Below are 27,454 nucleotides of genomic sequence, written 5' to 3'. Positions count from 1 at the left end.
TTTATGTCGCCTCTTACTCTTCTTTTCTCTAAACGAAAAAGCCCTAAATCAGGCATAGGCAAACTCGGTCCTCCAGATGTTTTGGGACTACAACTCCCATCACCCCTAGCTTACAGATGATGGGAGCTGTAGTCCCAAAACAGCTGGAGGGCCGAGTTTGCCCGTGCCTCTCCTAAATGCTGCAACTTTTCCTTACAGATGCCTCAGTCCATCCCCTCCATCATTTTGGTTACCCTTTACTGAACCTTTTTTCCAACTCTACAATATCCTTATTGGGCTTTGTGTCAGCTAAAAAGAAAGCCCGCTTAAGTCAGACAGGCTGCAATACCTCCTCCATCCAGCCACCTCGATGGCGCTCAAGAGCAGTTAAGGGACCAGCAGCTCCCTCTTGTGGCCATTTACGGTGGTGATATGGTAGGTGAAGCACTGGAGTTCAGCCATCAGATTTCCTGATTTGATGTTCCTGGTACCTTAAATCTGTTACAATCCTTAAATGGTTTTCTGCTTTAATTCTGTTCCCTGACATGCCTCCACCCACCCACACAACCTCCCACCCCTTTCATGCTTTTCATACTGCTGCTTGCCTGGTTCATTTATTCTCAATCGCTGCACTGTTTTTAGCAATAACGGGGAATTGAGTTACGTGGAGGGTTTTTGGAGGTTCTTTTTAAATGGAAACATTTCTACAGAATGAGGTGTGAGCCTTTTTCATAAGTTGCTAAAAATACACGAGGCTTGCAAAATCTGAACGAAAAAGAGAACAAACACAGAAAGAGATGCGTCGACCGCTGATTGCTAAATCAGCATTGGTGTAAGCACAATGAGGAATGAAAAAATAAAACAAAAACAAGCAAGGTCTTCTTTTAAGTGAAGCTGGATCTTGTGGAATATCTGTTTCCTGAACTGAGAATTATTATTTTTTTAAGTGACAAACAGCCTTTCAATGTTGCTAGTCCTCTTCATGATCTACACAGAAGGTTCTGGCACAACTTCCCCACTTCATCCACTGGGCTAAATTAACCATAAAGTTAAGTAATTAGCAGCCGAAATCTCCTGCTGAACAAACCTGCCTACCCCTTTGCACTTTTCTGCAAGTCAATCTAAAGCAGATGGAGGCTTTAGAATTATGAAAGAAAATCTTGCTTCAGACTGCCAGAAGAGTGTATGCAAGCAATGACTTTTGTGTCATTCTTCCATTAAAAAAAAAAAAAAACACCTTGCATGTAGAAACCTAGCACTTCTGGGAGAAAGGCGTAGTGTTACTCTTGTCTTGAGGCACTGGCTTATGATGTACAGGGAGTTGGTTTGTTTTTGTCCTGAACCACAGGATACCTGGCAGCTAGTCTCGCTGGTGTGCCCTGTTCCACGACAGATGCTAGCATGTAGTCTGGAAGGCTAACAGCTCTAAAGTCCAGTGAGACCAGGTTCCTGCCTCTGCAGCCGACCCAAGGGCCAGGGTGCGTGGAGATTAGTCCCGCACAAGCACAGCCCCGAAGAGCTTCCTGGACCATCCAAGCCATGGCCCAACCAACGTGGGAAATTGAACAGACACAGCAGCTCAGCTCTGCTTCCCTTGTGTACTTTGCCTGCTGATGGCAGCATCTGGGCTTGGCGAGGCAGGTGACCCTCACCTGTCCTGAGCCTACTGCAGCTGAGGAATCACACCCCTCCTCCCAGAGCTAACAAGCCCCACCTGGCCAGCTAGGGAGCTGGGCTGGGTGCCTTTGCCTGCCTCAGCCTTCTAGAGCACCCCTCCTGCTGCTCCCTATGCCTCTGAGCCTGCCGTGTTTGGGGAGAAAGGAGCTCCTCTGGCTCAGGTGATGGGTCCTGCTGCTCTGGTTCCTGTGCACTGACCCCCATCCCCTCTCCATCCTCCATCACCCCATGAATACTTCCTACACACCAACCTCTCCTTCATCCCCAGCTAGGCTTGCCAGACTCAATAGAGGACAGGACTTCTGTGCCTTTAATTGCCCTGCTCTCTTTTGAGTCTGGAAACCTTAAAGAGAAACCAGCAGACCCTTTGTTTAATTTCCAAGCAAAGGCTCTGCTGGTTTCTCTTTAAGGTTTCCAAACTCAAAAGAGAGCAGGGCAATTAAAGGCACAGAAGTCCTGTCCTCTATTGAGTCTGGCAACCCTATCCCCAGCTTGTCCCAGTCACGGCTACACTCCTCGTTGGGATCCTCTTCCCTGCCAGTTCAAGACAGTTTTATGCAGTGGATCTTATGGTGAAAGTGAGACCTGTTTTGTGTGTGGCACCCATCTTCGTGAGGAGGACAGGAGGACAGCCTGGAAGCAAGGGGAAGATAATGGCAATTCTTGGCCTCTGTTGTGTAAGCTGATGGGCTGGTATATGCATTGCCTAACTCTGTTCTTCCTCTCTCTTCCCTGCTTCCTTTAGTGGGTGTTGAAAAAACTTGAACTGGAACTGGGAGGCTGGGCTCCATGTATCCGGAATCCACCACGGACTCTCCGGCTAGATTCTCGAACAGGCAGACGGGCTCCCCAGGCATGATCTACAGGTGAGCTTCAGACACGTTTTCCTACTTTCCCGGGCCAGATAAAGGCAACGAGGAAGCCACAATTTTGCAGGATAAGACATAGTACTGAATGCAGATTCTATCAGTTTTCTGATGGTTTCCACCTTGGTTTTTTTTGGGGGGGGGGCAAGTTTCTAGCCCATATGAAGAGTGTGTGATTGCTGTTTTCTGAAATTTCAGAAGTCGCAGGGGAGGCTGAGTAAGGTCTCTGACGCTTTGGGGGAAAAAGAGCCCCTTTCCACCTCTCCATGAGTAAAGTTTGGATTCCTCAAGTGCATCGTTTTATATTTAGTGTGGAATGAATGTAACCCTGCTGTAGATTGTAACCCCAGTGCTAAGTACTCCAATGCAAAAGTCAATACTAGCTTCTTCTTTTAACTCATAAACTAGGCACATTATGAGTGGTCAGTATATGCTTCCCCGCAAGTTCAGAAAGATGGTCAAAACTACCTCTGGGTCTTAAGATACAATACTTAGAGCTTTCTTCTTCTACTTCTTTTAAATAACATTAAGAACTTTAATCCAAAATGTTGTCATCCCAGAACAAGGACACCATATATGTAGGAAAATCTCCACTGGTTCTTAATGTCATTCCATTGATTTGTGAACTTCTCCCCATCAAAGTTAGCAACCCAGCTCTAATTCTGACAGTCATTTGCCCCTGGATGTGAATTAAGGGCAGCACACCAGCTTTCTCTTTAGTCATGGTGAAGCATTTGATAATGCCACTGCCAAACGTTGACAAGAATGGAAGGCTATTGTTCCACAAGATCCTTCATTTCGAACAAAATTGCTCCAGTAAATGTGCACGTTGAACCGAATCATCTTGGATGGCATGCAAACTTTTGAGTAACATAGGGTCCTAGGTCAGTGGGAATGTTGAGACCTTGCAAACCATGATTTGCAAACTTGGAACCAGACTTGGAAATGTATTGTTAAAAGTTTGGAGGTGGGGGCAGTGTGGATGATACCTATGGATCCCTTCCAAAGCTGTGATCCTGTTACTGTGCCGTTAGAATCTACAAGAGGAAGCTGGTGACCCACTCAGATCGGTGCCTTTGTTCAGGTAATAGCCTTGGCTGGCCGGTTAAGTACTTCCATTTACGTGTCCAAAGAGGTTACCATAGAGATAAACAGGGGGGCCTTTTCCCACATCACCTGGCTGGATGTCCCCATCACCCTAGGATGGGTAACAAGAGACCAAGGTGGGAGGGAGGCGTTAGGCTGATGCTGGACACAGAGGCATGTCTTTTTCTGTGGTGGCACCAAAGCTGTGGCTTGGGGCTTCCCTGGAAACCAAACGGGGAAGCAGGGTTCCCCTATGGAAGCTCTTGTTTCTCATTTGCCCTGTTTTTGACTCCACTTCTTTCTGCACTCACCACCTGAGATTGCTGGTGGAGGGAGTGGTCATTGTTGACAGAGGTCAAGCTTCTAGCATCTTCAGGAAGCTGAAAGTGCTGTGTACTGTCTGAAATGCTGACGGGGTTTCTGAATACTTCTGGTAGAAGTGAAAGGTGGTACTAAAGGGATTCCCCTGCATCGTGCAATCTTTTGTGGACTTTGGGATCTATTCCCTGCCCCCCACCCCTCTTTTGTTCAATTCCACTCCACATAAGAGGACCAAGTTTGTGTGTTGGGGGGAATGCAACATACCAGAATACTTAAAGGGTGGAGCCTCCTTAAAGCTCCTTTGTGTGCATCCTCTCTATGCTCCAAAGATCTTACCATCTGAAGTTTGATGACAGAGAACAGAAGAGAGAGGAAGGATTGTAGAATTGAGTGGGAAGGGACCCCCATCTAGTCAACCCCTGACAGATGGCCATCCAACCTCTGCTTAAAAACCTCCGACAGAGGAGAGTCCCTGCCTTCTGTGGTCATCTGTTCCACTGCAGAGCAGTTCTTGCCAGCAGAAACTTCTTCCTAAAGCAGTGATGGCTAAACATGGCCCTCAAGCTGCTTTTGGACTATAATTCCCATCATCCCTAGCTAACAGAACCAGTGGTTAGGGAGGCTAGAGGGCCAGGTTTGGCCATCACTGTCCTAAAGTGAGAAGCAAAGCCGACTAGGGGTGAATGCAAGCAGATGTGCTGATAAGATTTACACCTGTGCTGAATTTTTCCTGCACCAAGGTTTGCCCACTTCTCACTTTTTGCTGGCTGTTTGTTTGGACAAGAGTTCCTAGTGCTCCCACATCAAAAACCTGGGAGGTGGGTATGAAAACCCTTCTCTTTGGTTTGCTGCGCAGCTTGTGCCAACTCCCCTTCCTACACAGGCCCCTCCTCCCTGTCCTCAGTGCGGTTAGGTCCAGAGCCCTGTGCAGGTGAGCAACAAACAGGCGCTGGAATGACGATCTCTGCAAACTTAAAAGATTTGCAAAGTCAAATTTACAGGGAAGTGCAAACCTCTTCCACTTGGTGGCGCTGTTGTAACAAAAATGTTAACCAGCAGGACCCTAACAGAGAGAATAAGTAAATACTGTAAGCAATGAATCTTTGACTGGGATCCCAGAGAGGTCTACTTTGTGTTTGTGCACATGCGTTGGTTTCTTTTTACTGTGACTTGTGGATCTTTTCTTCTTTCTCTCCCTTCTGCTTTCGGAAGTGCTCGCTACGGGAGTCCCAAAAGACAGCTCCAATTTTACAGGTAATGGCACCAGCGTTTCTTTTCTCAATGCCCCTGAGTCCAAGTGTCTGTGGACAGGTAGCGGTTGGTTCATTGTGGTTAACTTCGCATCTCTCCCTCCTCCACCGCCCAGAGTCACTCTTCCACCTGCTGTGTCGGAGGCAGAAAGGCAACAGGTGTATCTTTCATCACCCCATCTCCATTTTCTTTTTGGAGGAGGAGGGAAATAATGGCCCTCTTTGAATGCCTGCTACCACCCAGTTGTGAAATGCACAGGGAACCTCCCAGGGAAATGATGTTGCAAACTTATTTTTTACAGTATTTTGAGGGGTGTACCAAAATATTCCCAAAATACCTGCTTGTATGGCTCCAAGAATGGAGTAATCATTTTGGAGGGCCTCTTTTGACGCTGTGTCTGCTCATCCTTCAGAGGGAAACTGGCTCCCTCTCTGATTTGTATTCCTGATGGCCTCTTCATTTCAATGTGGAACTGATTATCGGGTTGTTCTTGTTCTGTCTATATTTTTATTATGTATTTTATGTTTTATCTTGTGATTTTATCTTGTGAGCTGCCCTGAGACCTGCGGGGTATAGGGCAGTATACAAATTTAATAAATAAATGAAGTAATAAGTAAATAAATAAATTCGTACCAGTGCCAAAGAGTGGGGGTGGGGGTGGTTGGGGTCTTAGTTTCCCCAGGAAAATGCTCGACCAGTAGGGTTGCCAGACTCAATAGAGGACAGGACTTCTGTGCCTTTAATTGCCCTGCTCTCTTTTGAGTCTGGAAACCTTAAAGAGAAACCAGCAGAGCCTTTGTTTAATTTCCAAGCAGAAAGGTTTCCAGACTCAAAGGAGAGCAGGGCAATTAAAGGCACAGAAGTCCTGTCCTCTATTGAGTCTGGCAACCCTATCAACCAATCAAGTTGGCAGCCATTCTTAAGGAAAACCTGCTTTCAAAGGTGGTGGCTATTTAGAGATGTAAATAGTGTATTGTCTGCTTAGAATGTGTCCAGGTCCTTGAAGTAGGGTGGCCAGCATCACCCTTTTCACCCAAATGAAGAAAACGTTAGGTGCCAGTTTGCAAACAAATTCCAGACAACCACACACCCCTCCTGAACCCTGGCTCATAGTTTTGCTTCCTCCACACAAACCACAAGCTAGTAAGCAAAGTTTGCCCTACGGTTTGCAGCTCAGGTTTGCCTGAGAGAGCTAAAACCATGAGCCCAGATTTGGACAATGTGCTAAGCCAAACCACAACTTAACTCAGTGTAGCACAGGAGCAAAAGCATTCTGCGGGGAGAAAGGCGGCTGCAATCTCTTCTCTGGGAGCCTGACAGTTTGCTTGTCCACTGCAATGCCATGGTTTAGCTTACCTGAGTGAAGACAGAGTGTGCTGCAAATTTCAAGGGGAAATTGAATCTGCACATGTAAAGGACTTTGTCTGCTCTGCTGCTGTAGGATAGGGTGACTCTCGTCCAGCACTTTAGGTGTGTTTTAAATCCATAAAGTATGCTTTAAACTGATTATTGATTGATTGGTTTGTTTCAGTTGGCTCAAAGGCCATGCTGCATGATGTGAAATGCTCTTTTACATTTATTGCCCATTTAAAAAATATTTTTTAAAATGGAAATAGCTACCACATGGGGCCTTTGGACGACAGGATCGGAACTGGTGGGCAAGGGAATTTAAGCCTGATCAACCCTCCCCTCCTGGAGCTACTACATATTTGCATTGGGGGAAACTGAGCATGTTGAACGGAACAAGATATTGAATGCCGCCTCTACATTGACCCTTGAGTGTCTTCAACTTGGTGTTAATTTAGATGAATGCCAAGCGATATTGCATGCTGCTGAGTCAAATGATCAGGTTTCTACCTGTCCGGTTTCTTAGAAAAACTTTCTTTCCTGCTGTTTCCTGGCACTTACACTTTTGCTTCCTTGTTTCGTATTTTAAAATAATCTTATTTAATATAGTGTCCTTGTGCCTGAGACTTTACAGAACAACCCCAAACAGGAGTGCAAAGGTCCCTGCACCAAAGAGACTGCAGTTTAAATATCAGCAGCAACAGGAAGGAGATGGGAAGGCAGAGCTTCACAGTTGACTGTGAGCAAATGCAACGTGATTATTATATGCAAAAGTGGGCTGCAATGCCCCCAGGGGGTGGTGGGATTACCTGGGGAGCACTAAGAGGGAAAGGGGCAACCATAATAATAATATAATAAGTATTTATTATTCATACCCCGCCCATCTGGCTGGGTTTCCCCAGTCATGCTGGGCGGCTTCCAACAGAAAAATGAAATAAAATAATCTATTAAACATTAAAAGCCTCCCTAAACAGGGCTGCCTTCAGATGTCTTCTAAAAATCTGGGAGCTGTATTTCTCTTTGACATCTGATGGGAGGGCGTTCCACAGGGCGGGCGCCAACACCGAGAAGGCCCTCTGCCTGGTTCCCTGCAACTTGGCTTCTCGCAACGAGAACCAAGGGTGCTCTAGGATGTAAATGTCTATCAGACTTTGAAAAGCTGGTATCGCTGGATCAAGTTCACCGGTTCCGGTGAATTAATTAAACTAAATACTGTAGTTCCAACTGGATTTTGAAGAGATGTGCAATGAGTTGTCACTGCTTTGAATTTTACTGTGTTGTTATCTTCCTTAGTGGGTTGTGCAAACCACTATTTTGAATAATGCTTTTTTTATAGAATAGGGTAGAGGGTGCTGGGACACGGGTGACCATTGAGCCTGTTGGCCTTGCCAATCAGAAGGTTGGTGGTTTGAATCCCCACAACAGAGTGAGCTCCCGTTGCTCTGTCCCAGCTCCTGCCAACCTAGCAATTCAAAAGCATGTCAGTGCGAGTTGATAAATAGGTACTGCTGTGGCGGGAAGGTAAATGGCGTTTCCGTGCGCTCTGGTTTCCGTCACGGTGTTCCGTTGCACCAGAAGCAATTTAGTCATGCTGGCCATGTGCCCTGGAAAGCTGTCTGTGGACAAACGCCGGCTCCCTCGGCCTGAAAAGTGAGATGAGCGCTGCACCCCATAGTCCCCTTTGACTGGACTTAACCGTCCAGGGGTCCTTTACCTTTACCTATGGAACAAAGTGGGCTGTGGCCTCAATAGGTTTTGGGATCGCTAATATACATCATCCATGTGCATTGTTTTTAATAGAGTAAAATAAGCACAAAAAGCAGAGGGTCCCTGCCCCATGGCAATTACAGTCTCAGATGACAGCAGCACAGAAACACAGGGGAAGGAATGTTAGCAAATGCATTTTGCACATCATTGGGCTTTGCTTCAGGTTGGGGGTGAACCCCTTGATCCTGTCAAGGATTAAGGGCTTTAACCAGAGAATGGGGACCCTGCCAGCACGACTGAGGGTCAGGAGTGCTGGGAGTTGTAGTGCAACAACCCGGTTCCCTATCCCTGGGTTGGGTGGAAACAGTGGATGTTTGAAGGAAGAATTATAGTTGCCATGTTGGTGTTCTAGGAGGGTGCTGGAGGAACAAGGAGACGTAGGTTACTTTGGAGCTACATAAACATTAGAGCAGGCACCCCCAAACTTCGGCCCTCCAGATGTTTTGGACTACAATTCCCATCTTCCCCGACCACTGGTCCCTGTTAGCTAGGGATCATGGGAGTTGTAGGCCAAAACATCTGGAGGGCCGCAGTTTGGGGAAGCCTGCATTCGAGCGCCATCCTCCCTTGCTGCATTTCAAGTTGCATCCTACATTGCTGTACAGACTGTAGAGGGAGCAACCTGATGACCCTCACCTGCTTTGTTTCCCTGCACCAAATTTCTTACGTCGCCGAAGCTATCGACTGAGCATGTGCAATGGCCTCCTGAAACTGTACACACCTCAGCATAAGTGCAGCTTCTGTTTTTGGATAGGGGAAAACTGGCTTGTGGGATAGCGCATCCAGCAGGAGCATTCATCAAGGAGCCACAGGATGCTTCTGGGTTGGAGCTAGAGTCATATATACTCAGCTTCAAACGCCAGCAGCAGAAGCGTGGCAGAGCAGGAGTAAGTGGTAATGTGTATACACAGCGTTAAGAGAGGAGGAGGCTTTGGGTAAGCTGAGAGTCGTAGAGAGGGGTGGACATCGAAAGCATCCTGCATCAGGCTGTGGCTCTGCCTAGTCCAGTGTTGTTGTCCGCCCGCTGATCCTTTCCAGGATTCGAACTTGGGGCCTTCCGCCTAAGACCATCTAAAGAGCCTGTTGTACCAAGGCAACTGCATAGCCCATCTGGTCCAGCATCCTGTTCTCACAGTGGCCAACCAGATGCCCCAAGCAGGAAGCCCACAAGCAGGACCTCAGCAACCCTTCCATCTTGTGCTCTGCCAGTAACTGGTATTCAGAAGCATTGCAACCTCTGACAGTAGAGGCAGGTCAGAGCTATCATGGCTAGTAGCCACCAGTAGCCCTCTCACCCATGAATTGGTCGAATCCTCATTTAAAGCCATCCAAGTGGGTGGACGTCACAGCCTCCTGTGGGAGGGAGTTCCACAGTTTAGTTCTGCTCTCTGTGAAGAAGGGATTTCTTTGATCTGTCCTGCATCTTCCAACATCCAGCTTCATTGGATGTCCACAAGTTCTGGTGTGATGAGAGACAGAGAAAACCTTTCCCCTACTCACTTCCTCCACGTCATGCATCATTTTATAAACTTAAGAACTGCATGCAGGGAACATGTCCTTGCTGGCTGTGTCCTTCTGGAACCTGGAAACAATTTTTTGCATCAGGTGAGATCCTTTGTGCATCCCGCCCAGGGCCACCAGACAGCGCTCCAAGCTCTCAGGCAGAGCAAGGGTCTGTTTGCATCATCTCCCACCTTTTAACAGAGTTACCCATGGTTGTTGCTTTAAGTGAGGCGGCAGCATTAGGGGGGGCCTTGCGATAATTGGGCATCCGGAGTCCTCGCCGCCAGCAACCACCCGACGCAACAGCCCGCGCGACTCCTCTGGCAAGTCGGGGAGGGGGGGCAATGTGCGTCGGTGCTGATGTGTTGGCAAAATCCAGACCAATTAGCTTTTCCCCAGAGCGAGTCTGGGAGGCCGTCCAGTCCCTGTTAATCGGGGAAAATGCATTAAGAGAGGGATAAAAGGCGAAACAGCCTCTTTCTGAGCTTTGAGAGTAGAGCAGCCACTTAGCTTTGGAAATCTCTGCATTAACGGGATCGCTGCTCGGGAATGTGCCACTGGCTGACCTAATGGAGTCTGGCTACCAGGGCACACGACCCCCCACCCCCTGCTCCTCTCCCCGGCGCTGAAAACTCTCCCGCTCACATGGATACCACTTAGTGTTTTGTTTGGGGGTGGGGATCATGAACTGCTCAGCTGGGAAAGTATCTTAAGAGGTGTACACCAAACAGCATAAAACAATGATCACTAATGCACATCTAAGATCAGCAAATATTTAAAAAGCAAATATGCATGTTATTTGCCTAGCAGAAAGTTCTCTCTCTCTCTCTGCTTCTTAAAACAATTGTCTTAATTGCATTCAATATCGTTCCTTTCCTTCCTGATTTCTCTGCTGACCTTTGAGCTGTTTGTGGTGCTAGTTCTGCCCAGGCTCTCAAGTAGAATCCAGGGCGCCCTCTGTACATGGCCCGGCACCTTTTGCAACCAGCAGATTTATTGATTTATTTGGTGCACTTTTAGTGGGGATGGCAGGCACTTCATCTCAGGGCCACGGATTCGAGCCCCACATTGTGTGAAAGTTTCCTGCATTGCAGGGGGTTGAGCTAGATGAACACTGTGACCCCTCTAAGAATGAACCTGCGACATTCTGGATGCAAAGCAAGGGCTTTACCGTCTGAGCTATGGCGCTCCCCTTAAGAACACAGAGAGCTGCTTTATGATGAGAAACACAACAAGGAAGACATTGCTTTAAAAATAAAATAAAAAAGGAGGACAAAAATGGGTAATGCTCATTCCCGCAGAATCTACCACCTTTGCCATCCCCATGCCAGAGAAATGGAAGCCTCTGGGGTTTTCTGTTTGAGGGAGGGAGCATTTTTGATGAATTGGAGGCTGGGTTTCAGCAGAACGCTGCTCTACCACCCCAGAGAGCCTCTGCTAGTTGGTAGATGGACCAATAGCCTGGCTTCACATGAGACACCTTCCTACTTCACTTAAATCAGTGACCTAGTACCTACATCGTGTGCAGAAGGTCCCTGGTTCAATCCTGGTATCTCCAGGTACAGCCTCTCACCCTATAAATGAGTTAATGCAATGAATATATGCCTGCAGTTTTTGTAGGGGGTGTATGTTACCAGGCTAGGATCTTTTTATTGGGGAGTGGAAAATCTTCTCATGGGAGAGCTTGTCCATTGCTCCTCCAAAATAGCTCCTTGCTTCTTCCCAGGAGAACATACCAATCTTTTATATGATAAAGGAACAGGCTTGCCATTGGGTTTATAAACCATCTTCTTGACCCCTGGTGACCGCAGTGTGACATTCAAAATTGGTTTCTAAGATAGGAGGTAAATAACGCCCATCGTTATCAACAGTCACTTGAGGACACATAGCTCAACATTTCGACCTAGGCTGTAAATTTGGGTGTGTGAGGGATGAGCCAGGGTGTGCCTTAATCAAGATCTGTACCCGAGGGACCATACTTTCCAGAAGTCCTGGTTGCCAGCAGGCTTCTGCTGTGACTCCAGGTGGGGTCTGGCCAAGGCAGAAGAGAGAGGGTCCTAATCCTTCCTTTCACCTGGACAGTATGCTTCCGCTGATGCAGCCTAGAATTGCATGCGCTTCACCACACTGTTGACTCATGTTAGCCTTGTGGTCTACCAAGACCCCAGAATCCTTTTCACGTGTCAAGCCAGGTATCCCAGGTATTTGTGCACCTGGTTATCCCTGTCTTAAATGCAGAACCTTGCGTTTGTCCCTGCTGAAATCATTTCGTGCATTTTCTGCTTACGGAATTTGCTGCTCCCCTGCAACAAGAAGGTTGAGTTTGACTAGCACCAAAGTTTGCTGCTGCTTCTTTTAGCCAAGGTGACCTTCGCTCCATACTGTGGTTTGCCAAGGAAAAGGGATCCATCCCATCCTTGGCAAAGCTGCTCCTGACTTCTGGCTCTACCAGGAGCAGGGAGAGAGACCTCTGGCCCATCCTGAGCCATCCATCAACCAGTCTCTCTGCCTCCATCGCCGCCGTGACAGCATCGAGGTCTGGGAGGCACCTTCTCTCTGAACCTGACAGGTTTGCTCCGAGAAGAAGTGAATGATGGACGCCAGTCCTCATCAATCGGCTGCTTTCCCCAAATGCTTTTAGAACAAGAGGATCCTGAATAATTTAGCTCCCGTTTGGTAAAGGGGGAGGTGGGGCGGGGTGGGAGAGAGATCCTTAATAGGGCTTAATGGATCTGCTGCTAAACATCTTTGACTCTGGAGGGACTTGCCTCAGTCCGGGATTGCTCTTGACGGCTGGCGTCGACACTCCCCTAATGAAAGCCCCGCCTGTGTGCTCGTTAAGAGCCCTCCGTGCAAAACCTAACGAGCTAGAACTTTTATTTAATGAGCAGGATTCCGAGAAACCGGGTGAGTTTGGGCGGACACCGGAGCAATCGGGACCAGAGCAAGGGCAAGGCTTGTTGGAGATTTCACCGTTTCGCAGGAGAGAGGCTAGGAATCCTGGGGTCTTGATGGCGAGGAAGTCTTTGTTGGTGGGGGAAAGGGTGGCTGTTTCTTCCTTTAGGGCTTGGACCACCCAGCATCCATTTAGAGAGATGGTTTCCCCAGGAGATTCTCCATCTTTCTCCGCTTGACATCAGGGCATATTCTCCAGGAAGTTTTGCGGTTATTTAAATTTTGGGGATAGGGATGCAAAACTTTGGTGTTGGGTTTGTTTTTGTTTTTTGATAAGGATGAGATGCTTGGAAGTTGAGGGCAGATGAGAGATTTCAGCGATGGTTGGATTTTTATTTTATTTTATTTTTTGCATCATATGGTGAGACAGGTTCTAGCAAGGGCAGAGAGCCATGGTGAACTCCAACCGACCTCCATTGTAGATGGGATGGTTCCGTTCGCTTTTCCCAGCCTGAAGGTTAAAACACGGAAATGAAGTCCTGAGTTCAATGGGATTTGCTTGTTAGCAAGCATGTGCAGGATTGAACCCTTACAGAATCAGGTGGCTGTTGTTTCAGGGCAGCGGTGAGTTTTGATTTTAGAAAAGGAAGAAAGCAACCACCAGATACTGGTTTCAAATCATCCTTGAAATGGCTGAGGCTGTAGGTATTCACTCCTAATTCCTTACTGTATTTTATTTTTTTAAGAATAAGAATTCTATGTGGTCCAGGGATATCTCTCTGTGAACATGGTATGTTATTTTCAGATCTGAGGTTGATTTCCCTTGAATTTTCTGTTTGTGCATTTATGTGGCTGTGAGTCATTTTCCTTCCCTTTTTGCATATTATTTTAATTTAATTAATAAACCCTGCTATGCCGCACACTTACCATTCCTGAAGGATTGCCCAGAATGCCCATAAACCTTTGACCGCATATACCAGATTGGTTGCATACCTAGGAGTTGATGTCCTTGAGAGTTTCAAGAAGAATGAGCATAAGGGAATGGCCTGAGTATTAGGCTGGAGAAAGCAAGGTTCTTGAACCCTGCCTGGAGTTGAATCTTATTAGGTGCCCCCTGGAAGCTTAGGGTCTCAACCTAATTTAGCTTTGAAGGTTGCTATGAGGATCATTTTACCACTTTGAGCTTCTTGAAGGAAGGGCTTCCATTGCACTCCCAAATCTCCCTTACGGACTCCTAGAATTGTAGAGTTGAAAGTGACCTTTGGTGTCATCTAGTCCAAGCCCCCTGCAATGCAAGAATCACAGCTAAAATTCATCCAGCTTCTGGAAACGTCCAAGGAAGGAGAATCCACCACTTTCTGCAGTAGTCCATTCCACTGTCAGACGGCTCTTTCCACCACTGAATTCTTCCTAAAGATTAGTCGGAATCTCCTTTCTTGTAATTTGAATCCATTGGTTCGGGTCCTAAGAATTAGGATTTTCCCATCTTTATAACAGCCCTTTAGATATCTGATGGTGGCTGTTGTATCACCCCCTAGTCTTCTCCAGGCTAAAGATACCCAATTCCGTCAACCGTTCCTCCAAAGGCTTGGTTTCCAGAACGTGGTCGCCCTTCTCAGCACACCTTCCACATCTGTGATGCCCAAAACTGGACACAGATAGTCTAGATTAGTCAGTCTAAACATGCACCAACTAGCACATCTTGCTGCATGCCCAGTACACAGGCTCTATACCAGGGGTGGGTAACATTTTTCCTGCTAATGACCACATTCTCTTGGGAATATTCTATAGCAGGCCATACATAAGCAGTGGGTGGGGCCAGCTTTCCCCTCATTCTTCTGTTCCTTTTTCTTTCTCTTTCTGATACTCACTTTCCCCCTCTCCAGAAGTCTAGAGCTGATTGCTTGCAAAGCACTTTTGAAATTAGGGTAAGGGCTGCATGCAACTCTTAAGGCTGCAGAATACCAACCCTTGTCCAATATGCACTCTGTTCCTCCTAGACGCGTGTGTGTAAATGACCAAGGGGGCAGGCAGAGAACCCACTTGGAATACTGTGTCCAGTTCTGGGCACCACGTCTAAGGAGGATATTGGCAGGCTGGAACATGAGCAGGCTGGTATGTTTCATCCTGAGGAGAGGAAACCGGTGGGGGGGGGGGTGATAGGAGCGCCACCTTAAAATATCTAAAGAGCTGTCACATAGAAGATGGAGAAAGCTTGTTTTCTTGTGGGTAGAACCCAAACCCAGTGGATTCAAATGACAAGAAAGGAGATTCCAACTATACCTTAGGAAGAATTTTCTGCACGGAAAAGTTCTTTCTTTTATCTGTCTGGAATCCTTCCGCATTGAGCTTCAATGATCAAAAGGATTTTAGCTAATCAGTTTATCAGCTAATTGTTACAGTCTAGAGCTGCTTTCCCAGCTGGGGGCTGATTTATTTATTCCATTTATATTCCCACTTTTCCCCCTCCAAGGAGCTCAAGGTGGCATACATGGTTCTCCCCCTGCTCAAAACAACCCTGTGAGGTAGGTTAGACTGAGGGGCAGTGATTGACCCAAGGTCTCCTAGTGAGCTTCATGTCCAAGCAAGTCCTGGTCTGTAACTCTTAAGTGCTATAATACATTGACTCTCTGATTTGCCCTGATGGAGCATAGCGCATTGGTGAAGAACATCTGTGGTTGATAGACACCAGCTCCCTTCATCCCTGACAATTGGCCATGCTGGCTGATGGGAGCTGGAGCCCAACAACCACTGGAGGGCCACAGATAGAAGAATAGAATTGTAGAGTTGGAAGGGACCCCCAAAGGTCATCCAGTCCAACCCCCTGAAATGCATGAACATGACCCCCTCACCCCTGTCTTAGAGGCTGCTTTGATCAGCAAGCCAGACTGTGAGCCACAAATTGGTCCAACATGAGGTGGGGGCATGCCACTTGCAATATCTCCAGCCCTCCCCAGATTGCATTACAGAGGAACTGTGGCTTGAGGGACCTCTTGCCATCCACTCCCCTTGGGACCAAAGAATCAGACTATAGCAAGAAGGCGGGTTCCCTTGCTGATATCAATGATCCCTTTAAAAGCTGCAGTCTCAGCTACTCTAACAGCCTCGAGTGCTGCCTTTATCATCCTAAACTCGAGGATTTCAGTGCAATTGATTGGAAACAAAATTTCATGAGGATCCTTCATTCCTCTTGAAGCCTAATGGGTATTGATCAAGCCCAGAGCATCCCCTTTTGATGGGGGCCAGGGATGCCCATTGGTGGGTCTTTCCAAGGTTCAGTGTGGCAAATTTTGCACAGTGGCCTCTGGTGCAGCGAAGGGGCTTGGTTATCCCTGAACAAAGGAATGGGGAAGGGAATGGACAGAAAGGGACATTTCCTTCCAGTCATTGTCCCTTCTCTCTCCCGTTCTCTCCCTCTCCCTCTCCCTCTCCCTCTCTCTCTCTCTCTCCCTCCCTCTCTCCCTCTCCCTCTCTCTCTCTCTCTCTCTCTCTCTCTCTCTCTCACACACACACACACACACACACACAATGTCCACATGCAATGGACTTAACCTCCTACAGTTAAAAATCACCTTAATAATCTTCTATTGGAATCAAAATATTATTCAAACTAATAATAATGTGAATGACCGTGGATCTAAGATGATGATTAATTGAATTTCAGTTACAGAAAATAAAGGGCTGAAAGAACAAAGAAAACGAGGAGGAAAAAGTGTAGAAAATAAAATAAGGAAGAAAGGTATAATACCAAATATAATCAGTTACATTTCCATACATTAATATATAGCTAAACTGTTAGCTATACTGTACTGTATAACTAATTGTTGTTGTTGTTTAGTCATGTCATGTCTGACTCTTCGTAACCCCATGGACCAGAGCATGCCAGGCACTCCTGTCTTCCACTAATACTATAATAATAGCAACAACAACAACAACAACAACTAATATTATAATATTATATATTATATAATAATAACTAGTATTATTGTCCAGATGCACTGTCAAATTGACAGTGGATCTAAGTTGCAGGAACCAAGGTTGTTGTCTTATACTGAGTCAGATCATTTGGTCCATTTAGTTCAGTACAGTAACTAGCCCCAACTCTCTCTCTTTTTTGCCCAGTTCTCTTTTCAAGCCATCCAAGTCAATGGCCACCCCTGCCTCCTTTGGGAGCGAGTTCTGTAGTTTTAACTCTGTGCTGCGTGAAGAAGGATTTCTTTTATCTGTCCTGAGTCTCCTGACATTCAGCTACATTGGGTGTCCACAGATTCCTGTGTTATGAGAGAGGAAGAAAATCTTTCCTCTGTCCACTTTCTCCATGCCATGCATTATTTCATAAACTCCTACCTTGCTGTCTCTTACTCGCGTTTTCTCCAGAGTTCAGAATGCTGCATCCTTTTCTCACAGGAGAGTCACTCCACCCCCTCCTTAATCATTTTGGCTGGCCTTTTCTGAACAGAGCCCCCTTCTCTGTTTCATCTCTCCTCCCTCCAGCCGCAAAAAGCTGCCTCATGCTGAGCCAGACCAAAACTCCACCTCGCTTGTTATTGTCTACACCAGTGTTTCCAAAACTCGGGTCTCCATCTGTTTTTGAACTACAATTCCCATCATCCCTGACTACCCGTCCTGCTAGCTAGGGATTATGGGAGTTGTAGTCCAAAAAACAGCTGGAGACCCAAATTAGGGAAACACTGGACACGTGACTGGCTGCAAAGGCTCTCCATGTTTTAGGCAGGAAATCTTTTCCTACCTGGAGGTGCCACTGACTGGAGATTAAACCTAGAACCCTGTGTGTGCAAAGCAGTTGCTCTACCAGGGAGCTAGATTTCAGGGAGCAATTTAGTTGAACCGTGCTCTCATCTGCTTCTAGAAGCAGTAGCTATGGTGGTAAATGGCTCAAGTCCACTATAATCTGAGCAATGGTTACAGGCCCTCCTAGAAAAACCCTGTGCCCTTATGTCTGTTGAGGGCAGATGTTTCCTGGATCAGCACCAGCTGAAGGTCTGAGCCGCCTGGCAGGATCCGCTGCAGCTGAAAAGCTTGGCTTGGGAGAAGGAATGCAGCACCAAGGTTGGTGCAGAGAGATTATGAGATCTTCTTTCTTGAAAATGTAGCCTGCTCAGTTGAGCGAGAAAACATTCATTTACTGCAGGGTTGAGGAACCAGTAGCCCTCCAGGTGTTGCTGGGGCTGGGAAGTGGAGCCCATTAACAGCTGGAGGACCGCAGGATCCCCATCCCTGACCTATGAACTTGGGCAAAATAATAATAATGAAAGGCACAAATACAGGATGGGGGACACCTGGCTTGAGAGCAGTACATGTGAAAAGGATCTAGGAGTCTTGGTAGACCACAAACTTGACATGACTCAACAGTGTGATGCAGCAGCTAAAAAAGCCAATGCAATTCTGAGCTGCATCAATAGGAGTATAGCATCTAGATCAAGGGAAGTAATAGTACCACTGTATTCTGCTCTGGTCAGACCTCACCTGGAGTACTGTGTCCAGTTCTTGGCACCACATTTCAAGAAGGGTACTGACAAGCTGGAACGTGTCCAGAAGAGGGCAACCAAAATGGTCAAAGGCCTGGAAACGATGCCTTATGAGGAACGGCTTAGGGAGCTGGGCATGTTTAGGCTGGAGAAAAGAAGGTTAAGGGGTGATATGATAGCCATGTTCAAATATATAAAAGGATGTCATATAGAAGAGGGTGAAAGGTTGTTTTCTGCTGCTCCAGAGAAGCAGACACGGAGCAATGGATTCAAGCTACAAGAAAGAAGATTCCACCTAAACATTAGGAAGAACTTCCTGACAGTAAGAGCTGTTCGACAGTGGAACTTGCTGCCAAGGAGTGTGGTGGAGTCTCCTTCTTTGGAGGTCTTTAAGCGGAGGCTTGACAGCCATCTGTCAGGAATGCTTTGGTGGTGTTTCCTGATTGGCAGGGGGTTGGACTGGATGGCCCTTGTGGTCTCTTCCAACTCTATGATTCTGTGAAACCTGCAGGAAGCAAGCACCTGCAGGGCAGGCAGGATGAGATCCCATGCACGCATCTTCTAAGAAGCTAAGAAGGTCCCCTCTGTTTCACCTCAAACACCTGGTGCTTGGAAGTAGGCTGTCTCTGGCTGTGAAGGTTCATTTTTGTCCTTGGGAGGGAAGATGGACCATGGTCCCTCAAGCACTGGGTGAAGCTTGACCATTTAAGATGCTCCGATAAGTATTAAGCTGGAGTCTGGACTCAGGCTCTGTCATGAAGATAAGAATAGCCCTGCCGAGTCAGGCAAGTGGCCCATCTAATAGTATTCGGAATGCCGCCACGCCATAGATTTCTGTAATGGTATTATGATAGTGGTGCTTTTATTTTCAGTTCCTCTCCTAAGAAATTTCTCTAGCATGGAATTTGCCCTTTTCCCACTGTGTCAACATCATCATTGAGCTATCTGCTATGACCCCAAGGTCTCATTCCTGGTCCATCACCACCCTTTCAGCCCCCTGAGCATGTATGTGAAATTAAGATTCATTTTTTTTTTTTGCCCTGGTTGGAGGGAGATCTGTTGTATACTAATAAGGTTTGGAGGTTTTCAAGTCCCCGTTTTAATCATTCATACACAGTAACCATCTAAATCATTCATATTTTGTGTTGATGCCATCTACCCATTTCACCCTGAGATCCGTTCCTCATCTTTTTTCCCATTCCGTAGAAGATAGTGTCAAGCTATTTAGAATCTTTTTGAGGCTCTTCGTGTTTTATTTTGTTTTTCCTGTGCTTCCTTCTCCCTTCTTTCCCTTTTCGTTTTTTCCCTCCTGCTCTGTCTCCTTGACTTTTGGCTACAACCCTTTCTCATCCATCCCCCCAAATGGGTCTTTGCTTGCTAAGAACACAGTGGCGATTCCTGTGCGACTCTGGTGTGATGCTGACTGAAGGCAGCAGGCTCAGTGTGAACTTAAAAAAACCCTCTTCTGGTTTCATGGAAGGGTGCATTGTCGGTGTGTTGTTGAACCTGTTGAGGATGGAGCTGGAAATCTTTGGGTCTGAACAACTTCTGTTGGTCAAAGAGTATGCAAGCTTGCCTTGATTTCCCAGTGTATCTCCAGCAAGCATGGTTGGTGGTCAGAAATGATGGGTGTTGCAGTCCAGCAACTTTTCAGCCATGGGAATTGCATTGGCTCGTACACATTACCCTGGAGAGTAGGGGCTGGCATGAGAGCAGTGTCAAATTTACGTATAAGCTAAACAAACTATAGCTTAGGGCCCCACTCTCTTAGGGCCCCCCAAAAAATTAAAGGAAAAAAACTGGATGCACATTTCCAAAATATAAGATAAAAAAACAAATAAAATAAAACCTACATACAGCAACAGCATAGCTGTAAAGTTCCCCCCCCCCTTTTTAAAGGGAAATTCCCTTATGCTGAATAGGCTTCCTTGTGAGAAAAGGGAAAACTTGACAGCTATGAGCAACAGTGTTTTGTGTTGTGTAGGCTCCTATGATGTAAGTAATGGGCCCCGCCTGCTAGCCTGCTCCCTAAAATATCATTGGTTTGCTCATTTCTATATATAGGGTGCTTACACTCTGCATGTGCAAATGGCTTTAGATACCTCTTAGGTCCATAAATTACCATGTGGCATATATTCAACACAAAAAAACAGTGACAATTTGTTGTTGACAAAGGACAGCTGGACATAGAAAGGGCCCCATTACCTTCAGTAGCTTAGGACCTCATCAAACCTAAATCCGGCCCTGCATGGGAGGCAGGTCCAAATTTTGAAAACCAAGGCCCAGCAATCGTAGTCGCCAACTCTTTAACCTCCCCTGGCTCTTCTGCCTTTAACAGCTGCTGTTTCTGCAAGCAGTAGCAGGTGACCATATTTGACCCCCCCCCTGTAATTATTAAAGCAAAAAGCAGGCCAGGGTTTTATGATAGTTTTTCTGGTCACGTTGGCAGTGCTGATGATTGTTCCTCCGTTGCCAATCAAGAGTCAGAACCCTTTGGCTAAGATGTGTAGAAAAGGCAGTTCCCAACATTCTTTGTCATGCTTCAGAGTGACCAACGAACAGATCTTGGGGACAATGTACTACATAGGAAGCTGCCTTAAACAGAGTGAGACCAATTGGTCCATCTAGCTCAGTGTTGTCTACACTGACTCGCAGCGGTTCTCCAGGATTTAAGTTGGGGTCTCTCCTAGGCTTAAATCCTGGAGAACCGCTGCGAGTCAGTGTAGACAACACTGAGCTAGATGGACCAATTGGATTTAAGTTGGAGTCTCTCCTAGGCTTGAGGGACCCAGGTGGCGCTGTGGTTAAACCACTGAGCCTAGGGCTTGCTGATCAGAAGGTCGACGTTTCGAATCCCTGTGATGGGGTGAGCTCCCGTTGCTTGGTCCCAGCTCCTGCCAACCTAGCAGTTCGAAAGCACATCAAAATGCAAGTAGATAAATAGGAACCGCTTCAGCGGGAAGGTAAACGGCGTTTCCATGTGCTGCTCTGGCTTGCCAGAAGCGGCTTTGTCATGCTGGCCACATGACCTGGAAGCTATACGCTGGCTCCCTCGGCCAATAATGCAAGATGAGCGCGCAACCCCAGAGTCGGTCACGACTGGACCTAATGGTCAGGGGTCCCTTTAACTTTACCTCTCCTAGGCTTAGATGGAGATGCCAGGGATTGAACTGCAATCTACAAGGGGTTGTCCATTGCTAGAGATGTACTGTCAAATGATAGCTTAGGGCAGCCTCCCCCAACCTCCAGCTGTTGGACTCCAACTCCCATCACTCCTTGCAGTGAGCATCGCCAGGGATAACAGGAGCTGTTCTCCTGCAACATCTGGAGTGCCACAGATGTCCCCTACCATACCTGCAGCAAAGTTCCAGCAGCCCTGGTGCATTTAACTCCATTCCTATTTGTACGGGGCCCGGAGTTGGTTCATTTCCCTTCCCACCTGATAATGGAACCCAGTTTAGTTCTGCAGCATGCATACTCTGTGGCCAACAGAGCAGGCTGGCTTAGTCAAAGCAATGTGAATTGGAGCCCAGCTAGGGGAGACAATTGCAGTGTCGGTGGCAGGCTGATTTCGCCGCTTTGGATAGGAAGCGAGTTTGGTTCACCTGAGCACGATTCCCTTTAACGCCTGGGAAATTCACAGATCCCCCCGTCAGGCAGCATCATGCTGTCCATGACGTACAGCGGGAGCCTCCGGAGTGTGGCCAGTAGGTGCCATTCGGAGTGGGGGCTGCACCAGATCCAGCAGACGGACACGGTGGAACTGCAGAGGCTCAGGGATGTCCGGGTGGCAGCCCAGGCCAGGATCAGGGAGGAGTTCCTGCGGATGCACGGGCTGTCCCTGGACGATTGCACAGCACAAACGACCGGCATGAAATATAGGTAAGCAAAAGCAACTTTCTCGATGGAGCCAGCATGCCAAGGATGGGGGACTTTTTCTTGCAGGCCTAGAGCGTCACTCTCAATTTCACAAGCTTCTCGGGGCCACGTGCAATGAAATAGTAATAATAATATATCTATCCATCCTTTCTCCCAAGCTGGGATTCAAGGCAGTTTCCAACATTTAAAAGCAAAGTACTTAAAAACAACAATTAAAACACATAATTTAGAACCAGCAATCAAAGTACAGTGGTACCTTGGTACTCGAACAGCTTGGCTCGTGAACAAATCAACTCCCGAGCACCGCAAACCCGGAAGTAAGTGTTCCAGCTTGCAAATGTTTTTCGGAAGCTGAATGTCCGACGTGGCTTCTGCATGAGTGCAGGAAGCTCCTGCAGCCAATCGGAAGCCGCTCCTTGGTTTTCAAACAGTCGAACAGACTCCTGGAACGGATTAAGTTTGAGCACCAAAGTACCACTGTATAGCTTGCCCTGACGGCAGCCCTAGTGATCAGCCATGCCTGCTGCTAAGTTTCCAAAAGCCTGTCTGAGCAGGAAGGTCTTAGCTGACCAGTGGAAGGCTAATGGAGAGGGAGCCGGTCGCACCTCTCTTGGAAGGGAATTCCACAAACTGGGTGTTCAGCCACAGAAAAGGCATTTTCTCTCTCTCGTGTCACTACCGGCCATGTCTCTGATGTCGATGGGACCGGGAGAAGGTGCTCCCCATAGGATCTTAGCACCCAGCCACACACCCCGGTGCTGGAGCATGCAGCTCCACCACTGGAGGAGAGTAAAAAACCTCCTGAAGTGTCAGAAGTAGCACATGCTACTATTCCACCTTTTTCTCCCTTCTATCAGACCACTTTTTTGAGGGGGGGGGGTTGAGGCTCTTCCAGCACCTCATGTTTCATAAACCTTCTGCATAGAATTTTATGGAATAAAGAATAAATGGAATGGAATGCCTCTTTACACCACAGGGCCCTAACCATGGTCTTAAGATCTCCTGTGTTCTCCTTTTTTAATGCCTGTTTAAAGGCCTTAGGGAGATCCCAAAGGAATCTGGAGGCGGCATTTAGTCCGGACTCCGATCCACCGAGCTGATAGGCTAAGTTACTGAAACGGAACATTAACAGTGTCTTGGTCAACCGCAGGAACTCCCCGCCTGCCTTTTCTGGGTTGACAGTAATCAAAAGGGCCTGCCATCGAAATGCCGATAGATGGCGCTCTCCTCCTTACACATCAGTGTGTCTGTGTATTTGCACGAGGTAGGATTGAAATTTCTAGCAGCCAAGGCTCCTTTATAAGTAAACCCCAAATGCCCTGCAGTCTGATGGTTGGTGTGCTTGCATTCCCACAAAACTAAAAAACGGTGAATAGCTTCATTGGTATTACTGGTATAAATATTTCAAGAAATTACACATGAATAGGGGCATTTTTTGCTTGCACACTTTGGGCAGCGGTTACAAAATAATAATAATAATAATAATAATAATAATAATTTTATTGTTGATACCCCGCCTATCTGGCTGGGTTTCCTCAGCCACTCTGGGCGGCTTCCTGCAAAATAAATAGTTAAACCTACAGCTGAAATGCACAAAACCAGTGTCTGCAAAAAAACCCTTAATCTCCGGAATTCACGTGACAATAATTTGGTAGGTCAGCAAGAAAATCTGGACTTGTCGTACTCAAAAAGCTTGGGGGCCACTGCTTTTGGTGGTGCCTTATGCACATGGGAGATGGTTCTGCTGCAGGGCTTTAAGAACAACTCAGTGACTGTGTGGGCAAGGCCCAGTCCTGCGTCTGTATCTCTAAACACGATTCAGGGAAGGTCAGTCCCTGCCTGACCTGGATCACTAGAATGTTACCCCATCTCAAGGCACAGCGACCTAGTAGCTTGGCCAAACTGGCCCAGGAGGGTGGAGCAACTCCGCTAGGAGGAAAAGTTGCAGCATTGGGGACTTTTTAAGTTAGAAAAAAGGAGAGTAAGAGTAAGGCTTTTTTTTTTATGATGCATTTGACGGAGAAAGTGGATAGATGAAAGTTCTTCCCCCTCTCTCAAAACACTAGAACTTGTGGGCATCCAATGAACATTCAGGAGACAGACATGTGTCACAGAGTTAAGCTAGAGAACTCGCACCCACATGAAGCAGTGAGGGCCATCAACCTCTAGATGGCTTTGAAAGAGGATTGGGCAGACTTATGGAGGAGAAGACAATTGAACCACTGAGCCTAGGGCTTGCTGCTCAGAAGGTCGGCGGTTCGAATCCCTGTGACGGGGTGAGCTCCCGTTGCTTGGTCCCAGCTCCTGCCAACCTAGCAGTTCGAAAGCACGTCAAAATGCAAGTAGATAAATAGGAACCGCTACAGCGGGAAGGTAAACGGTGTTTCCGTGTGCTGCTCTGGTTTGCCAGAAGTGGCTTTGTCATGCTGGCCACATGACCTGGAAGCTATACGCCGGCTCCCTCGGCCAATAATGCGAGATGAGCGCGCAACCCCACAGTCGGTCACGACTGGACCTAATGGTCAGGGGTCCCTTTACCTTTACCTAGCCATGATGACTCTGCTCTGCCTCCATGGTCAGAGGCAGCAATGCTTCTGAATAACTGTTGCCGGAAACCACAGGAGAGGGGAATGCTCTTGTGGTTGGGTCCTGCTTGCAGGTTCCCCATTTGGTTGGTCACTGTGAGAAGAGGATGCTGGACTAGATGGGCCATTGGTCTGATGCAGCAGACTCTTCTTAGGTCCTTATGTCAACTGCTTCCACAGTTGGGCAGAGGGTGGCTTAGAGAGCTCGAGTCCCCAACGCAATGTCCTTTGGATGTTGTGGACTAAATCTGTCATCCGTCCCAGTCAACCTGACCTATAGCCAGGGAGGTTGGTAGTCATAGACCAGAGTATCTTAAAGGCACCATCGTGTTGGCTCCCCTTGGCTTTGAGGTAAGCCTTACAAGATGCAGGAAGCCCCTGATCAGATCTCTGCTTGAGGTGTGGGACATAATTGGATCCAGTCCATGGGACTGGGGGGGGGCAGGGGGGTAGGTAAGAGAAATTTGGGTGGGCTACTTAGATGGGAAACTGCATGGTGGGGCAGTGTGAGCACTGAGGATATAGAATTTATTAGCTTTCCAGAAATGCATTTGGTCTTCCCGTACATGACTGTTTGTCTGAATAAGATGTGAACAAGGCAGCGGAAATATCAGGAGCTTAAAGGGGGCATTGTGGGGCTTCTTGCATAGATCCCTTCCGTGATAAGTACAACTAGACCAAATTCATGTGAAGCGAAATGATTCTATGGTTCTTTTTATTGATGCAAAATCCGAATTTCCCAGGTGCAGAATTATTATTGTGAAATGCCCCAAAATTGAACAGTGATCAGTGTGAATTATCAGCAGAGTGGCTTAGAGAGAAAAGGGTTAACCAGCCTTCCCCCTGCATTGCCATTCTCTCCTCCCGCCAGCTGATATATATGGATATAGATAAAGATGTTCATACGCATATCTGTGTATATGTACATGTACACACATGCTTAAGAACATGGGAAGAGCTTGGCAGCTTGATCAGAGTAAAGGCTCATTTACTCCAGCCTCCTGTTCCCATAGTGGTGAACCGGATGCCCCAGGTTGCATTCATATTGTAAATTTCCACATTGCATTTTAATCTGTCAAACAACATAGAAGCCATTTCTGAAAATGGAATATAGTGCATAATCAGCGCTCATTTCAGGGAGTCCAGGAAAAAAGAACCCATTTTTCTTAACCCAGAAAATCATGGCAATAAAGTGATGAAATCTGGGCTGCTGTACTGGCATACAATTCTTTCCTGCCGTTTCCGTGGGGGAATCATGGAGGGAACACAGGCATGCATGTAAGGAAAGGGCAGTGAATGGCAACATTGTCCAATGACATTTGTTGTCATGCTTTGGTGTGAATAAAATTTAGCAAGACTTCTCTGTATATCGGTTACAAAGCCACAGTTCCATAGCTGGCACTGCAGTGTGAAAGGAATGTTAGAAAACGAGACGGAAGTGCTAGCATTATAATAAGGAAAGCTAATGCAATAATCCCCACATCTGAAAGCACCCCCAAAGGAAAACACGCAAGCAGGAATGCAACAGTCCCCACTTGTGTTTCCCAGGAACGAGTAATGCACAGGCATCCTTCCTCTGATGCTCCAGGCAATACACATCCATAGTGCCAAGTGGCCATTGCCCGCGGAATGTCTCACCAGAGTGGTGCATGCTCTAGTTATCTCTCGCTTGGACTACTGCAATGCACTCTATGTGGGGCTACCTTTGAAGGTGACCCAGAAACTTCAATTAATCCAGAATGCGGCAGCTAGACTGGTGACTGGGAGCAGCCGCTGAGACCACATAACACCCGGTCTTGAAAGACCTGCATTGGCTCCCAGTACGTTTCCGAGCACAATTCAAAGTGTTGGTGCTGACATTTAAAGCCCTAAACGGCCTCTGTCCAATATACCTGAAGGAGAGTCTTCACCTCCATTGCTCTGCGGGGACACTGAGGTCCAGTGCCGAGGGCGTTCTGGCGGTTCCCTCACTGTGAGAAGCCAAGTTACAGGGAACCAGGCAGAGGGCCTTCTCAGTAGTGGCACCCGCCCTGTAGAACGCCCTCCCGCCAGATGTCAAAAAGAAAAATAACTACCAGACTTTTAGAGGACATCTGAAGGCAGCCCTGTTTAGGGAAGCTTTTAGTGTTTAAGAAATTAGTGTATTCTAATATTTTGTTGGAAGCCGCTCAGAGTGGCTGGGGAAACCCAGCCAGATGGGCGGGGGTATAAATAATTTATTATTATTATTATTATTATTATTATTATTATTATAGCACTGTCCTCCAGAAGTCTGCCTTCAGAGCCATCAAATTGGGCAAACATTGCCACTACCACACATTATGGTAAACAAATGCCTGAAATGGGATTATGGATTTAACCTAATGTGCCAGTTTGCCCTTAAGAGAGCTCAATTTGGAACATCACAGAGACAGGAAAAATCATCTCACCCACCGTGGAAGCCTTTTTGGGAAACCAAAGTGTCCATAAATATCAACAGATTTTGTGAAAATAGTTTGCTGGGTCTCTTCTCCTGAACAGAAACAGAGACACTCCTACTTGTGGGTTAGTGATTGGGGCAAGGAGGCTAGAAAAGCCAATCCCCGCTCTGAGGCTGCCAACCTGTGTGCGCTGACCCAGTGCAGCTTACATGTGGATTGGGTTGCACTGCACATGGAGTGTTTTCACAGCTTTTGATCAGTGATGATTTGCACCTGGCAAAGCTGAATCCGAATCTCTTTACACCTGCAGCTTCTGTTTCCTAGCTGCAGCGCAGTCTTCCAAATTCCTTCCTTCACAGAGGTGGCACACGTTGTCTTTTTTTTCTGCT

General features: G+C 47.1%; 1 protein-coding gene across 10 annotated transcripts in view; it reads left to right on the top strand.

Annotated features, from left to right (window-relative positions):
* The window catches only part of KCNAB2 (potassium voltage-gated channel subfamily A regulatory beta subunit 2), a 104,244-nt gene that overhangs the window by 32,368 nt on the left and 44,422 nt on the right, over positions 1 to 27,454 (top strand). For 4 of the 10 annotated variants that reach the window (XM_060276123.2, XM_088671784.1, XM_060276122.2 and 1 more), the window contains exons 2-3: positions 2,402 to 2,522; positions 5,142 to 5,183. In XM_060276123.2, coding sequence (XP_060132106.1) covers positions 2,446 to 2,522; positions 5,142 to 5,183 — 119 coding nt within the window. In that variant the 5' untranslated portion in view covers positions 2,402 to 2,445. Of the gene's footprint in view, positions 1 to 2,401; positions 2,523 to 5,141; positions 5,184 to 21,764; positions 22,064 to 27,454 lie in introns of those variants that run through there. The other 6 variants (XM_088671788.1, XM_088671786.1, XM_060276124.2 and 3 more) reach the window with 3 other exon arrangements.

The sequence above is a fragment of the Zootoca vivipara genome, chromosome 6 (genome assembly GCF_965207765.1).
Source record: "Zootoca vivipara chromosome 6, rZooViv2.hap1.1, whole genome shotgun sequence".
In the NCBI taxonomy this organism is placed as follows: domain Eukaryota; kingdom Metazoa; phylum Chordata; class Lepidosauria; order Squamata; family Lacertidae; genus Zootoca; species Zootoca vivipara.
This window is presented reverse-complemented; position numbering and strand designations above follow the sequence as displayed.